Source organism: Ctenopharyngodon idella, chromosome 21, assembly GCF_019924925.1.
Source record: "Ctenopharyngodon idella isolate HZGC_01 chromosome 21, HZGC01, whole genome shotgun sequence".
NCBI lineage: Eukaryota > Metazoa > Chordata > Actinopteri > Cypriniformes > Xenocyprididae > Ctenopharyngodon > Ctenopharyngodon idella.
Window position 1 is genome coordinate 18,627,617 of NC_067240.1, and position 17,211 is coordinate 18,644,827.

Sequence of the window (17,211 nt, forward strand, 5' to 3'; positions counted from 1 at the left end):
AGAACAGAGGCTACAATATAAATCAACACCACTGTAAAATACAGTATTTTATTTAACAAAATCAACATTGCCATACATAAACCTTTACACGTGTAGCAATATAATCATAGAGAAATAAATTAACACAGCTCATTTTGTTAAGCAGGGAAACAAAAAATAATTTGACTAAAGAACAGAATGGAAAAGTCTTTCTTAAAGTGTCACATCTGAGCGATTTTTGTGACAATATAGATTTATTCTACTGCATTTCCTTCCATGAATATACACAATAAATATACACATAAAGTGTGATCAGTGATTTTCTAATATGTACACATAGGCATCAGTCATGGAAGTACCCATTTAAAAATAAGAGTTTAGTACTACAATTTTTTTTTTCTAATAATATATATTACAAATAAACCTTCAGGGGACACAGTAATTTTACATCTCCAAACAATTCTAGGGCATATTTTTTAAGGTATTGCACAAGTTTGAGATTTACAGAGGAAGGCAATGCTGTGCTAACATTTTATTTCTCGAAGACTATAGTTATTGATTTGGTAATGAAATGAATTTGTATAATGAATATCTGCTGTGGTCAGTTTCATCAAGCTATATCCAGTCTGTTAGTCACAGAGCCGGTCAAGTGCAGTTATGTGAGTCTCAAAATACTGTGGAATGTTTCAGGTGCTTGGAATTTTAATTCAAATAAAATGTGTCATTTTATTATTATTGAACTGCTAATCCAGTTTGTAAAAGTATTTTATTAACTCACAAAATATTTGATTATTTTCTTTTAAAGTGAAAGACTTTCTGAAAATGTGCAAAATCAATAAATGTGCCAAGTCAGTACCAGATGACAACCTGCAGATACTAAAGGAGATATGTGCTTCTTCCTGTGATGTTCAGATTGGAGCACAGGATTGAGTGATGTGCCCCTTTTTAATTTCCCTCCTTCCATCCGACAGTGTCTAATCTTCAGTGCTGATCCATTGCTTTTCTAATTAAATGGAGAGTTTATGGTGTTAGTAAATACCAAATAAGAAATATAATTATAACCATAACTTAGATTATGACTTATGAAAGTGATTTTATACTGCCCATTACAGATATACACAGAGGATGTGGTACAAATAACCATCATCCATCACTCCGATGGACCAGATTATACATTTTCAGTCGCACTCTATTTCCATCCATCAGTAAAATAAAGCAGGTGTTTTTAATGTGACTTTGAAAATCACAAGACCTTCTGTGGCAAGAGCTCTTTTAGTTTTACCAAGTCCTGTTTTTTTTTTTTTTTTTTTGTATTCTTTTTATGCATTTTCTTGTATTATTTCCAGTATTTCTGCTGAGAAATATGCTTCTTTTCCAACATCCACTGGGAGTATTGATAGGCTATATTAACCACAATTCATTTTGTGATTCCAGAAGTTTCTTCAGTAAAAATATTTCAGTTTAACATTTTAATTCAGATTAAATTTAAAGTATTTTAATATATTAAAAACCATCCTTCAGCCCTATTGAAAGTTTGCTTAAGCCACTTAGTGGGCCCTGACCTCCTGTTTGAGAACCACTGATTTATTGAAAAATATTCCATGAATTATTCCACTGGAATCCAATAGGAATCTCTTGTTTTTCTTCCACCAAATCTTTACTCATGTGTCTCGTCTGGTCTAATTTTGCAGGGGTGTTTTAAAACCCCCTTTCACTTCTGATTCCTATCACCTTAAAAAAATTAATAAAAAAATCTGTCAAAATGACAAAAAGCATGTTGAACAAAACCATGTAGGCTATCTGTAAATGTTTCAACATTTCATTTTGAAAAAAAAAAAAAAAAAATCAAAACTGGGTCCAGGGACCAACATGGGCCACAGGTCCATGGAAAATTTTAGAGAAAAATGAAATAAAATATTTTAATATTTAAACAATTATTATTATTATATTTTAAAGAAAATTACATTTAAACTAAATCTAAAAAACTAAAATATTGTCTTAAGTATTTAAGATTTCAGAAAAATAAGGTTTAGAAATAACTAATATAGATAATGCTTTAACATTTTTTAATCCATTATTTTGAACTCAATACAACCTCACTTCAAAAACTGGACATCAAGGCAATGTCAAGCAAATTAAAACATAAATATTTGTGTCAGACTATAGTATGCTTTCCTTTCTCCTAATGGATAAAATATATTTCTGAAGAAAATTGTTAGAAAAATATAATTATCATCAACTGAAGTGTACCGAAAATTATAGAAAATAATCTATGTAGATAGATAGAAATTTTACAAAATTAGTAAAAAATGTAAAAAAAGAAAACATTATTACAGCCTTTACTCTTCCAACAAGACTATCCCCCGGTTTCAGAGACAAGGCTTAAGCTAGTCCCAGACTAAAAAGCATGTTTGAGCTGTTTTAACTGAAAGCAACTTACACTGACATATCTTAAATTTAGGGGTGGGACGGTTCGCTGTAAAAAATCGAACCGTTTGGTTCTCCACCCACGGTTCGGCACGCGCTTGCACCGCGGTTCATTCCAAATCTGACGACGCATCTATAATGTGGTTTGTTGAAAACAACGTGCAAAACAGACAGACTGATTCTGCTAACGTATGTTTCAGTCGATGGATATGCATTCTAGTTTCCCAATACGTTACAACAGCGATGATCAAAAGAACATGGACAAAACAGTCACTCGTTGTAAACAAATGTTCAATGACGTGCCGAAAGCTCTATGACCAGTTATTTACGCCGTCATCACCCGAGTATTGATAGCGCGCGACGCGAGCGCAGGTGAGACCTGAACATCTCACGTTGCTATCTGTGTTTAAACTAAACTCATTTAAACCTTGCCAGTTTAAACATTCATCCGTAAGACAGGAAAGAGAACGGGCGCGCGCTGTGAGGAGATTTGTGTGTACTCATCCGAAGCGCGTACATGGAGAGCCGCGTCACAGCGCAAATTCTCTTTCAAGTCTTGCACCTTATTCACACAAAAATTATGACAACATGCCCATCTTAGCGAGTATCCTAACAAACATAGTGGGTTATGTCTTAGGAGAAAAACGAGACAGACAATGCATGTGAATCAGTGTCAGTGAACTGGATCTTTGAATTATGTCTTAAAGAGACAGCAGTCTAATATTCCTGCTCTCTGTGTTTTAATGTTAATCGAACGACAAAGTATGAAGAAATTACTCTTGATTGAATAGCTTTTGTAGCTTCAATAATGTTTCATCTTTATTTAACAATTCAAAGAAGTTTATATGCAGTGTTATTTTATATTTGATTACTTTATTCAATTTCTGTACCTGAAAGCTGTTAGATACCTGAAAAACTGGTAAAGCATTGTTTATTTTATTTGTATCTTAGCTCTCATGTATTTATTTGTGCCGTTTCTTGTAGTTAGATTATTTGTTTTTATTTTCTTTATCTTTATTTGACAATTGTCCTATTTTTTACTGAAAATAGCACATACCGAACTGTACAGAAACCGTGACCCTAAACCGTGATACAAACCGAACTGTGAGAAATCTGAACCGTCCCACCCCTACTTAAAATATGTCAGAGCGATTGTTTTGTCTCAAGTAATGTTTTTTTAAGGCACGTTTATAAAAGCCACTTAAATGCCCTAATTGAACTAAGGCCTAATCCTGACTTAATCTAAGCCCTGTCTGTAAAAACCGGGCCACTATGTGTTAATTATTAATTTCAATAGTAACATACATACTCACAATGATTCTGGTGGTCTTTGACATTCCCTTTGCTAATGTCCCTGTGAAATGAGAGTTCTAAGTTACCTTTCAGTGGTAAAACGTCTCACACTAAAACACACAACCAAATGGAAAAACATGCAGAGGATGACAAAGAATGAAAGAGCAACACCAAAGTCATAAAAGAATAAAGTCTTACAGCAGCGGACTGGCTCAGTCTGTCAAAGCGAAACTTCACATTGGATCTGGGTGAGTTCTTATTCCTAAAATCTTTGAATAGGGAGATATGTAGAAAATTATTCATTAAGCTGTAAATAATACATTCAAAGTTTGAATTTGAGAAAAGAGTCTTGGATACCTGTTGGACTCCGGCACATAATCACTGGCGTTCCTGAACCCTGGCCCTCTGTGCTCACAGAGCCAAATACAGGCGAGAGACTGGGAGATATCTGGAGGCTGCTCTGAACACGAGACAACAGACATAAAGTCGACATGAAATGGAAGTGATTTTGTCTATTGGGGATATTGTTGTGGTTTGCTATTGGGCACATAAATTTAAACAGAAATAATGTGCACAGATAAATCATTTCTAACAAATACTGCAATATTCCAAAAAAATAAGAATTGTCAATTTCTACTTCATGGTGACTTCAGGATACTGAACATGTTAGTCTGCCTGAAGACACATTTACTTACAGGCTCTTTCTCCTCCAGAGTCTCTGGGTCTCCTGCAGCACTACTGAAGCTGCTGGTGCTTGAGGAGGAACGAGAAATATCTGGTTTTCCACTGACCTCCTTCAGCTTGAGAGGCGACCTGTAAAAACCGAGAGAGAAAAGAAAGAATTATTAGCTATTAAGAGTATACATTTACTGAGTACCAGTGGCGAAATATACCTCTCATTGTTTAGGATCTCTGGAGAGCTAGGATTGGACGACGTCTCTGATCTCACTTCCTGTGAGAGATGACCGCTATCTAGACTTCTCTGATCACATAGGACACTAAAATGACAGAACGAAAAACTTTCAAGGGGGGCTCAAGATGACTTAAAATTATTTAAAATAAGCAAAAACAAGCATTAAAATAAGTTAAAACAACAAGATATTTCTTAGTATTTTGTGATTTTTATAATGAATATACATCTTCATATATATATATAATATATATATATATATATCTCTGCGTATTTGTCAGACCTGCGTGTGTGGCGCTCTGACTGTCCGTCCATACTGGTGTGCAGCCGCGGGAACAGCCCTGAGCGTCTCTTCACCGGGCTCTTCAAAGGAGACTTAGCGCTCGACGTCACTGGAGACTGAAAAAAAAAAATATATATATTAATAATAATATAAATATATATATATACATTTTTTTTTTATCAAATGCAGGGTTAAAGGGTTAGTTCACCCAAAAAATGAAAATTCTGTCATTAATTACTCACCCTCGTGCCGTTTTACACCCGTAAGACCTTCGTTGGTCTTCGGAACACAAATTAAGATATTTTTGTTGAAATCCGATGGCTCCGTGAGGCCTACATAGGGAGCAATGACATTTCCTCTCTCAAGATCCATAAAGGTACTAAAAACATATTTAAATCAGTTCATGTGAGTACATTGGTTCAATATTAATATTATAAAGCGACGAGAATATTTTTGGTGCGCCAAAAAAAAAAAAAAAAAACGACTTATGTAGTGATGGCCGATTTCAAAACACTGCTTCAGGAAGCTTCGGAGCGTTATGAATCAGCGTATAATGAATCAGCGTCATGATTCGGATGGCGTGTCAAACCGCCAAACTGCTGAAATCACGTGACTTTGGCGCTCCGAACTGCGGATTCGACACGCTGATTCATTACGCTCCGAAGCTTCCTGAAGCAGTGTTTTGAAATCGGCCATCACTAAATAATTCGGTTTTTTTTTTTTTTTTTTTGGCGCACCAAAAATATTCTCGTCGCTTTATAATATTAATATTGAACCACTGTACTCATATGAACTGATTTAAATATGTTTTTAGTACCTTTATGGATATTGAGAGAGGAAATGTCATTACTCCCTATGTAGGCCTCACGGAGCCATCGGATTTAAACAAAAATATCTCAATTTGCGTTCCGAAGATTAACGAAGGTCTTAGGGGTGTAAAACGGCATGAGGGTGAGTAATAAATCACAGAATTTTCATTTTTGGGTGAACTAACCCTTTAATTAAACAAAACAAGATATATTAAAATAATTAAATTGAACTATAATGTAAAGTCACTTTATTACACTGTGGCTGTTACCATACTAATTCAGCCTATCCAGTTTATTTCATGTGAACAATAAGATGCTCACAGAGTTCTTGGCAGCCTCAGTGTTGCTGTGGGTCAGGCCTACCCCGCTCAGGCTGGTGGGAACGCCTCCTCCCGCCGAAGAACAGCGGCCATGTTTCTGGGAGCCCACCATTGTCTCCATAGAGTGACTGCGCACACGCATCGCCCGCTGAGACAGACAAAAAGACGTCAAAGGGACAGTCTACCCATGCGAATATGATGGTTGATCTTTTTGACGTTATACCTTAATAGACTCCAGTATTCCTCCATGTCCTCCGTTCTCCATCCTCTCTTCATCTGCATTGAGCGGATGACCCAGCATTGTCTGTGTGCGCTTGTGTAACTCATTATGAAGGTTATCTAGCAGTTCTGTTCGTGTTCTTTCCTGTTGCACAAACACAAACCATAACACGTGTTCTATTGTGATCGACTCTTTACATTTGGGGTCCCAGAGGCCCTTATTTGGAACACTACTGTTCAAAAGTTTGGGGTCAGTAAGATAGAAATTAATACTTTTAGTCCACAAGGATGCATAAAATTAATCAAAAGTGACTATAAAGACCTTTATAAGGTTACAAAAGATTTCTATTTCAAATAACTGCTGTTGTTTTGAACTTTTTATTCATCAAAGAATTCTGAAAAATGTGTTTCCATAAAAATACTAAGCAGCACAACTGTTTTCAACATTGATAATATTGAGAAATGTTTATTGAGCAGCAAATCAGTATATTAAAATGATTTCTGAAGGATCATATGACGCTGAAGACTGGAGTAATGATGCTGAAAAATCAGCTTTGCCAACACAAGAATAAATTACATTTTAAAATATATTAAAATAGAAAACTTTTTGATCAAATTAATGCAGCCTTGGTGAGCATAAAAGACTCCTTTCAAAAACATTAACAGACCTTACCAACTGCAAAACTTTTGAATGGTAGTGTACATGTAAACAAATTTATTTATTTGTTTTCCCTTCTAATTCTTGTAGTATGTGAAAATTCACTGTATTTATTCATGTTTTATATTTGAAGTCTCTATGACCCCAAATATAAGTAATGTAACACTTTTAAAGAAGGTCATTTGAAAAGAGTTATCATGCTTGGTTTATAATCAGTTCTTATATGATTAGGAAAAGAAAAGAAGGATCAAGCTATTTAAGTATTTTTCTTCTTAAGCTATTAAAAAATGGCCTTGGGGTCTCTGAGACCCCCAATACAACATAATGATTAAATATTCAGAGATTGTGGCAAAGCAGAAACTTATCAGGCTTCTGCTGTTCATATGTACATCAGGACTATATTGCGGTAATAAAAGGTGCTCTATTGTTTCCTCACCTCAAGCTTGGCAAATCGGTTTGACCTGTAGCATGCCAACTCTGCATTGATCAGCTTGGTCAGCAGAAACTCTCTGAATTCTGGACCCTAAGAGAGAATAGAATGACACAGCAAATATAACAAAGATGCAATAACCATCTTAAAAGACAATGACGTGACAAAATCCTGCCTGCAATAACCAAATGTGACCTTCAGATAAACAATAACACAGCAAACTCTCTGCCCTGCAAAAGATCATTTTCTTAATCAGTATTTGCTTTGCTTTCCCATAAAAATATCACATCATCCTTAAAACGAGATCAATTTAGTTGATTTTCAAAGAATATACTTGGAATTAAGCTTAAAAAAGATAGTCTTTTCTTCAAGTAAACATGTTTAGATATTTTAAATAGAAAACAAGACAAAAATACTGATTAAATACATGTAGGGCCCTATTTTAACGATCTAAGTGCATGGTCTGAAGCGCATGGCGCAGGTCCGCTTTTGGTAGTTTATTGATGGAAAAAATGTTTGGTGTGCCCTTGTGCACCCACCTATAGTTACTTACGCGCCCTTTAAATAACAAAAAATAAAGAAATACTGCGCCATTGACTTTAGACCAGGTTTCAGTTGGTCAATGGCACAGTCGTTTTCAGTTACCTCAAAATAGCAACACGCCAACAATGCGCCTGAACACACCTCGTTTTCAGACCAGCACGCCCATGGGCGAACAGATGGGCGCGAGTGCATTTGCTATTTAAAAAAACGTGAGTGCTGGATGTGAAAACGATAACTGCGTCGGGCTGAAACTAGCAAAAAACACTTGTGTTGCGCCTGGCATTGCATTGTGCCGGGTGTATAATAGGGCCTGTAGTGTGGCAGCTGTAGTGGTGCACTTATTTACCTTTTTGAAGATGGGCGGATTGGGAAGCGGAGGGCCGAACTGTGGCACATCTTCACGAGCTGTGACAGACACCTGCTCCATATAAATACAAATCAACATTCAGTTAGAATTATCACAAATACTGTCCACAATCTGCAAACACACCAGAGACATTTTAAATAACCACATTATCTTTTGCTCAAACATTTTACAGAATAAATTGGTAACACTTAACAATAATGCTTCATTTGTTAACATTAGTTAACATGAGCAATGAAAAATACTTCTAAAGCATTATTTATTCTTAGTTAATGTTAAGCTCAGCATTCACCAATACATTATTAAAATCAAAAGTTGTACCTGTTAAAATTATTTAATGGACCTGAGCTAACTTAAACTAACAATGAACAGATGTATTTTTTAACTAACATTAACAAAGATTAAAGGGTTAGTTCACCCAAAAATGAAAATTCTGTCATTATTTACTCATTTACTCATATTTTGATGAAATATGAGAAATTTCTGTCCCTTCACTGACAGTCCACTCAACTACCACTCTGTCGCTTCAAAATGTTCATAGATCGTAAAACTAATCCATATGAATTGAGCTGTTTAGTCCAAATTTTCTGAAGAGGCATGATGAACAGATTTAATTTAGTCTTTAATTCACATTTAAACATTCATCAACTCACACATCAGTTGTGGTAAATGGAAACTCAAGCATGTTTGCTTGACGTGCGAGAACCAATGAGGTTCATTTTCGTGTGTTACGCAGCACATTTGAGCTTCCACAAGAACCAATGAGGTTCATTCTAATGTTACACCACACGTTTGAGCTTCTGCAAGAACCAATGAGGTTCATTCTTGTGTTACACCACACGTTTGATCTTCTGCAAGAACCAATGAGGTTCATTCTTGTGTTAAGCAGCACATTTGAGCTTCCGCAAGAACAAATGAGGTTCATTCTAATGTTACACCACACATTTGAGTTTCTGCAAGAACAATGAGGTTCATTCTTGTGTGTTACTCAGCACATTTGAGCTTCAGCAAGAACCAATGAGGTTCATTCTCGTGTTACTCAGCACATTTGAGCTTCTGCAAGAACCAATGAGGTTCATTCTCGTGTGTTATGCAGAACGTTTGAGCTTTTGCAAGAACCAATGAGGTTCATTCTCATGTTTCACAGCACGTTTGAGCTTACGCAAGAACAATGAGGTTCATTCTCATGTTTCACAGCACGTTTGAGCTTACGCAAGAACCAGTGAGGTTTGTTCTCATGTGTTACGCAGCACATTTGGGCTTCCGCAAGAACCAGTGAGGTTTGTTCTCATGTGTCAAGCAAGAATGGTTGACCTTCTATTTATGTTTGCTGGTCAATGTTAACATGTGAATAAAAGCCTAAATTCAATCTGTTTATCATATAAAGCCAATTTTCTATAGAAAATTTGGACTAAACCTTAAGATCTCTTTATGAACTTTTTGAAGCGTCAAAGTGGTAGTTGCGTAGACTGTCAATGGAGGGACAGAAATCTCTTGGATTTCATTTAAAATATTTTCAATTGTGCTTCAAAGATGAACAAACGTTTTACATGTTTGGAATGACATGATGGTGAGTAATTAATGACATTTTTATTTTCATTTTTGGATGAACTAAACATTTAATAAATACTGTAACAAATTAATTGCTCATTGTTAGTTAATTATAGTTAATGCATTATGGGACCTTATTGTAAAGTGTTACCAAGAAATTCTGATGACAAACCTTGTATGTGGTGTCATCTGTTCCAGGGTTTTCCACTTGAACCAGAATGTAGGCATGGAGGAAATTGGAAGCGATCATGTCAGGCACAAACGGCGTGGCCTCCTCTTGAAAAACTGCAGCCACAATGTCATTCCCAATATGCCGCTTTCTTTGGACCTATGTGTAGGAAAAAGAAACGTATAATGATCTCTAGGACAGCATACCAATTGTCCCTGGATTTCAATCATAGTCATAATAAGCACCTGCTGCATGTCTCCCTCTGTGTAGGGTAGTTTGGTGGAGATGTGAAACATAAGTTCCTGCCCTCTGAACACAGTGTAGACCGACTGAGACCCCGTCTGACCATGAGACACATCCAAACCTCCTCGAAACCTGAATATATGTCATAGAGTGAAAACTGAGGTAGACTATTAAAAGCACAAGTATTTGTGATGCAGAGAAATCACATGCTGTCCTTTTCAAGCCATTTATATATTTACACATCCTAACTTTTTCAGCCTTTCTTTAATGTTTTTTTTTACCCTTTAAAGTCCTGCAGCTCTACACAGTCTCCCAGCACTCGGAGGAACTCTGTGAAGGCTGGAGTCTCCTCATTGTTCCCAAACAACTGCTCCTCTGAGGTCTGCAGGCAGCAGAGAGTATCAGAAGACATCAGTGAATGGCAAACGATGAAGAAAACAGCAGGAAGCGAAGGCAGAGTGGAAAGATAACGGGACATAATAGATAAAATACTTCACATACGGCAACAACATATTGATTTATTGCTTTGGTGATTCAGATCGAAGCAGCTTGATAAGAAAGCTGTTAAAGTGTCCTTGAGAACCTCAGCCTGATTGGGAACCAGACTGTTTTTTTGATACTTATAATGAACTGCAAGCAAATAACATTCATTTTCTCACCTGCCCAAATTTTTGGTAGATGACGCCAAACTTAAAGGTGTTGCTTAACTCATGTTCATCATAATTCACTATTAATTGAGAGCCCTGCAAAAAAACAAGAATAATCAAAGATAGTTGTCAAACAATTAATATGCTCTTCATCAATACAGCTTTGACAGGCTCCTGTATTTAATTTCACAAAGACTCTCATGCAAAACATGGTTTTTATCTCTTAAACCATCTCACTTTGCTTTATTAAACAATCTGCCAAAACAGTTACAGTCTATTGCAAAACATTCTGGTAATTTTAAAATTTGTAATAGGTTTTTATTTGACAAATTAAATGCTTGGCCAAAAGAAACATTGTGTTTATGGAATATGCAATATTTAATTTCCCTCACAGACTTATTTATAAAAACAAATAAGGATAAACATCATGTAATTATAAAAAGTAAAAAAAATATATATATTTTACACTGAAGTAAAAACAATAATATTGTGAAATATTATTAAAAATTGTTTTCTATTGTAATATTTTATTATTTCTACTGTAATATTTTATGATTATTTATTCCTTTGATGGCAAAGCTGAATTTTTGGCAGCCATTATTCCAAGTCTTCAGTGTCACATGATCCTACAGAAATCATTCTAATATGCTGATTTGCTGCTCAAGAAACATTTCTTATCAATGTTTAAAACACAGTAGAGCTGCTTAATATTTTTGTGGAAACCGTGATATTTTTCAGGATTCTTTGGTGAATAGAAACCAGCAAAATCGGACGAACCGCCTAGGACGAGTTAAAAAAAGTAGCTTTTTTCAAAAAATTCAAAAAGGTGGAAAAATTTTTATGACGGAAAATCACATCTTAGGGTACATTCCAATCGTCTTGAGCCAAGGAATCACAGAAAAAGTTTTTCGTTTCTTGTCCTTACAGTTCAAAAATTATTAGCATAAACGTAAGTCCAAATTTGGACTGTTGGTGGCACTAGAGGGATTAAGTTAGAGACTTCAAATTTGTTGTGGTTAATATTCAAACTATCCTCTATCTCTGTGCCAAATTTCATAATTTTCCCGCAAGCGGTTCTATGGGCTTTGCGGAAGAAGAAGAAGAAGGAAGAATAATAACAAAACTAATGTATGTACCTAGGCATGCTTGCCCCCTAATTATATTACAATATTAATAATAAAAACATAATATTAATCTTGCGCTTACCTTTGGGTATAGCACAGGACTAAATCTCAGACCTACAATGTCTTCACATAGTAGCTATAGTGGGGAAAACAAAGACAAAACAGCCACTTAGTCAACAGTAAGACTTTTATGGTTCACAAATTTAATTCTTCAAAGAGGTCATATCATACATTTCATAAATATTGTAATGATATTTCACTTATAATGTTATTATTTTTTGTGACAAACACACTCCAAAAAATCATATAATGTAGTTTTTAGAAATATTTTCCACCCTCTGTCTGAATCTTACAAATAAATGGTCTGTTTTTTGTGTTGTTGTTAATGTGTCTGTAAGAAATGCCACATTTGCATGCAAAATGAGAAACTCTGGGTTTACTGTCATATCCAATTTATTTTTTTAATATAATATACTTTGACCTCCTCCATCCTTCAATAACAGCCTCGTTGCAAAGCTGCATTTCATAGAGACAGATTCACAAAACAATGGACCCATTTCAGAAACAAGTTGTCATAAAGGGAGATGACACCAAACAATTTTTATATTTGCATGTGCTCTAAAAGCAAAAGAAGAAGTCTGTGATAGAGTTCAACGACTTTCCAAAAGAGGGAAAAAATATAGAGAGATTGATTACAGCAGTCAGAAGAGAGAAAGATGTCAAATTTGTTGTTACTCCCTCAGCTGTTGTGCTTGCAGCAACATTAATTCATTTTTTTTGTCATTTACTGCCAAGGTAATATAAAACAAAGTACAGCGTTATAAATGTGTCTGTATTTTTTAAAATGAAAATATTAAAAACTTGATTAGATTTGCAATGTTGATAACTGTGGAAATGCGTCATCACAGTCTGTGAAAAGGGTCCATGGGGTGAGCAAAATTAATAAGTATATTTAACTTGGATTTTTAGATATATTTACTGGAAAACAAGACAGAAATAATGATTAAGAAAACGATTTTTTTCAGTGCACATACACATCAAACTAACCCTTTAAAGACATTCTGGTAAATAACAGTGCTTACAATTTAGCAATGAAGTTAATCAATAAGACTTTAGGGACTGTCAGGGCGATTTTAAGTGGATAAAAACTGTGAGCCATCACTGCAGGGCACAATCATTACCTTTGCTAACTGAGGGACACTGGGGAGCTCAGTCAAGCCCGCCAAAGAGATCCTGTCATAGACTGTCTTTGATGGTGCCCTAAGCGAGGCAGAATTTGATAGAAAAATGCAATCAAACGTTTCAAAATGTGCCAATCATGTAATTACACATAGAGGGTTTGAAAGGGCTGTTATTACCTGAGAATGATGTGCAGGTACTCTTGCTCCTTCACCTCCTCGTGTCTGAGGGACAGTACGAGGTTGCCATGGTTACTGGCTGTGCAGTAGAAGTTCAGATGTTCCTGAGACCCGCAGATAAGAGAAAGCGGTTTAATTGTGAACAAATCCATTACCAACATAAAGAACACTGCGTTAAATTGCACCGACTGCTGATTATCACAGCTCTGACATTGAATGATCCATTTAAAGTGATCTTACACGAATATTTGCCAAAAGCCTTTGCCTGACGGTCCATTTAAGTATAACACCACTATATTAATGCGAGTTCTCACCCTGCCAATAAAGTGCTTGCGGTACGCACGAATGGCGAAGTTACTCTCCAGTGTGTAGCCAAACTCTCCTAAATTCCTTCCTTCTCCGTCTTCATCATCATAAAAGCCATTCATCCAGTTCGGAATGGCGGCAGGGGCGTCAGGATCTTCAATCCAGTAACCGCCGAACTGAGGCAGGATGACCTGAGGGTATGGCTCACCCCTCTGTAACACCTTTGAAAGAGAAATCAAACGATTAGAAAGAAAATGACGTCTGAAACACACTCCATAGACCTCACATAAAGTGCTTTAAGAAACATTTATTAGTAACAGATTTAAATTGCTGTACCTCCTCTATCCGTGGGTGTGGAATGTAATCATCCTGGAGGGGTAAAAAATATACATATGTAAATATAAGATAATGCTGTAAATGGACATCTTCACAGTGCTTTGGAAAGACTCTTGTGCCATGACAGGAAGTGTGTTATGATGCATATGTTTTGCTCATGCAAACCCATTATATGAGAAATTACATGCAGTCCACACAATGCTTCACAGTCATGCTTACAACAAACATTTTATGTGGCTGTCTGGACAATCTGAATGAACACATGCATCTGAGGGTAGGATTATTTCTTCAGTGGTTGCCTTTGTTGTTATTTTGCCTGGAAGCCATTTAAAAAACGCTAAATCCAGCATTTCATTTTAAACTATATGTATAAAATGGGGTCCAAATGTCTGAGTCCACAAGTAAAAAATGCTTCTATTTATAAATTATAAGCATAATAATTGTTTAAAAATTTGATTAGTGACTTAGAAATAACACAGAATCTGCAACATTTCTTCTTCATTCTACCTCATTCTATTTCTATGCTTTATTTATTTATTTCAAAATCCTAAAAAATGTATGTCCTTTTCAAGACTTTTGGAGCCCACTGTACATATATAATATTGCATACATAGATGAAGAATGGCAACCTCATGCATTGAAAAAACAACAGTTCCGAAACACAGACAAGCACTGAGCTGAGGTGTAACCTTGTAGATTTTTCACACCCTCTGACCTTTACTCTTTGTGGCCTCATTTCCTCCACCTCAGAAACCTGCTAAAAGGTCAGGGTCAAAAGGTTGCAGTGTTAGCAACTGACAGTGGAGGAGTTGTGAGCATAAGAGGCACAGAACGAATCAAAGTCTCATTTGAGGAAAGTCTGTTCACTCAGCGGCTATTTCGGACATCCAAGGCCAAGCCCTATCTACTTTAATGGGGAAATCCAGAAATCTTTATATAAATTATACTATCAAAAGGATTTCACTTACTTCCATCTTGTCTAGCACGTCAAAAAACTGAGTAGACTGTTGAAAAAGAAACAGAGGTCAATTTTTAGGCTAACATATAACGTGGCAAGTATTTCACCCCATATTACAGGTCAACAACAAGTCTCGTAATACCTCATGTATTAATACAGAAAGCTCCGCTCACTGTCAGTTCAGAGTACTCAATATCAAAATCTGCTATTTTAGTTGCTGAGTTTACAATGTGTCAGAAGACCTCACAATAGAAACACAATTTAATATGACAATCTATCTTTGTTATATTCATACACCTGCTTTTGTAGTTGCCGATTTCACACAATGTCAAAGGATCTTGTCTGACCAACCCAAGATAATTATAAACATGCACATATAAAAAAAAATCTAATTTAATCTAACATTTAATGTAATAAATTCAAAAAGGACATTTCGAGGTTCCTCAGGGTTCTGTATTGGTACCCTTAATGTTATATATATATATATATATATATACACACAGTAGGTAATAGTCTAGTTGTTTTTGTGAGGCAAAGTTGGAACATATATCCCCGGTTTCACAGACAAGGCTTAAGCTAGTCTTAGACTAAAATGCATGTTTGAGCTGTTTTAACTTAAAGTAACTTGCTCTGACATATCTTAAAATACTGTATGTCAGAGCCATTGTTTTGTCTCAAGATGCACACCAGTAATGTTTTTTCTAGGATACGTTTATAAAAGCTACTTAAATGCCCTAATTGAACTAAGGACTAATCATGGCTTTGTCTAAGCCTTGTCTGTGAAACCAGGATGTAATTTATGTTCACATCAGAACACAACAAAAATTATTCTCAATATACATGCGACTAGTGTACATTTAGTGCCTTTTTCAAAAACTTCTCCATTCCGATAAAATGTGATGGGCATTTTGAGAGTTTACTCTTTCTTTCTTCCACCTTTGAGGAACATATAGACTACCTAGAGGATGACGTCTGAAGTCATGGTCTACTGAGTAAGCAGGGCACATCACCAGCTACAGGTTTATGCTGGAGTCTTGTCTCCAGGAGAGAGGGAAAATAGACGGTTTTATCTGCATGAACCAAATGAGTCAATAATTGCTGCTTTATAATAAACAATTTATGAAATGTTATCTGGAGGCTTGACTCCATGCCTTTTTGCAGCTGTAAGGTCCCTGAACAAATCCCCTTTTAGTGCTGATTCATAACAGGCCCTGAGAGCAGACGTGCTGCTTACCTTCATGGTGGGAGGGGCGGTTCTGGGGGGCGAGGGAGGGCAGTCTGCCAGGGGCACATTGGAGATAGTCAGCATCTCCTGCTTCCTGCAACACAGTGACATCATCTCCGTCATTCCACATTTTTAAAATAACATTAAAACATCAAATATACAGTCACTAATATACGGAAATACACATAAAATATCTAAATCTACTAATCTTAAAGGTGCGCTCATTATTTTTTCCTCATTAAGATATTTAAATATGAAGAAAAATAATTTTTCGTTATTATTATTTATTTTTATTTTTATAGAGCAATAATTTAACCGCGATTGACTTTACATGATGCTGAATACACACATAAATGCCAGTATAATAGCCATATTGGCTAACAAAACAAATAATACTGAGTGCACTGAATTTTGAATTGAATTTTGTAGGGTGGTCTGCAGTGTCATCTTCACACAGAAAAGATCCTCACTGAAAGCCTTTCTATTGCCTCAGTCTTTGGGAATGCAGCCCTCCTATTTGACCCTCATATGATTTCAAGATCATCAATAAAAAATGGGCCAAAGATGGGCAATCTGTTCTTTAAATGAGCTCTCTTGATAGGGGGCTGACAGGTGGAGGATCTAGAGGCTCCTGCTCAAGATTAATATTCCTTCGCTTTCCACCTTCCTCTTCATAAGTGAGGTACGAATAGAGAAGCAGAAAGAAAGGGGGAGCAAGGGGAGGTTGGAGAGAGAAATGAACAAGGCTCTAAAAATACCCACCCAATCCTTCATAAGTTTTCTGTAAATAGATCCCATAAATCCATCAATATATTCGTATTAGGCAGTAAGTGACATATTGTTCATTATATGCTTGACAAGGTATTTCTCTCACATAGCCTACTCAACACTCACAAAACTAGCCAAATGAATCCAGTATGGATGTACATATAAAATAAAAACTTCTGATAGTTTAGCTCATATTTGGACCAAAAATCTACTTGAAATATACTGAATAATTGGCACCAAATGAAATAAACAACACCTTATCTTCACACCTCTGGATGGATGTGAACAGCT

General features: G+C 35.9%; 1 protein-coding gene across 12 annotated transcripts in view; it reads right to left on the bottom strand.

Moving 5' to 3' along the window:
- Positions 1-18: 18 nt before the first annotated feature.
- The window catches only part of rap1gap2b (RAP1 GTPase activating protein 2b), a 74,303-nt gene continuing 57,110 nt past the window's right edge, over positions 19-17,211 (bottom strand). For 4 of the 12 annotated variants that reach the window (XM_051876643.1, XM_051876644.1, XM_051876647.1 and 1 more), the window contains 23 exons: positions 16,162-16,246; positions 14,938-14,973; positions 14,685-14,726; positions 13,970-14,002; positions 13,642-13,854; positions 13,328-13,431; positions 13,151-13,229; positions 12,052-12,105; positions 10,858-10,941; positions 10,480-10,580; positions 10,201-10,330; positions 9,959-10,114; positions 8,218-8,289; positions 7,335-7,421; positions 6,245-6,385; positions 6,023-6,169; positions 4,893-5,008; positions 4,593-4,697; positions 4,395-4,512; positions 4,057-4,159; positions 3,898-3,968; positions 3,720-3,760; positions 19-982 (listed from right to left, as the gene is read on the bottom strand). In XM_051876643.1, the coding sequence (XP_051732603.1) occupies positions 3,752-3,760; positions 3,898-3,968; positions 4,057-4,159; positions 4,395-4,512; positions 4,593-4,697; positions 4,893-5,008; positions 6,023-6,169; positions 6,245-6,385; positions 7,335-7,421; positions 8,218-8,289; positions 9,959-10,114; positions 10,201-10,330; positions 10,480-10,580; positions 10,858-10,941; positions 12,052-12,105; positions 13,151-13,229; positions 13,328-13,431; positions 13,642-13,854; positions 13,970-14,002; positions 14,685-14,726; positions 14,938-14,973; positions 16,162-16,246 (2,086 nt within the window). In that variant the 3' untranslated portion in view covers positions 19-982; positions 3,720-3,751. Of the gene's footprint in view, positions 983-3,715; positions 3,761-3,897; positions 3,969-4,056; positions 4,160-4,394; positions 4,513-4,592; positions 4,698-4,892; positions 5,009-6,022; positions 6,170-6,244; positions 6,386-7,334; positions 7,422-8,217; positions 8,290-9,958; positions 10,115-10,200; positions 10,331-10,479; positions 10,581-10,857; positions 10,942-12,051; positions 12,106-13,150; positions 13,230-13,327; positions 13,432-13,641; positions 13,855-13,969; positions 14,003-14,684; positions 14,727-14,937; positions 14,974-16,161; positions 16,247-17,211 lie in introns of all 12 variants that reach the window. The other 8 variants (XM_051876645.1, XM_051876646.1, XM_051876649.1 and 5 more) reach the window with 4 other exon arrangements.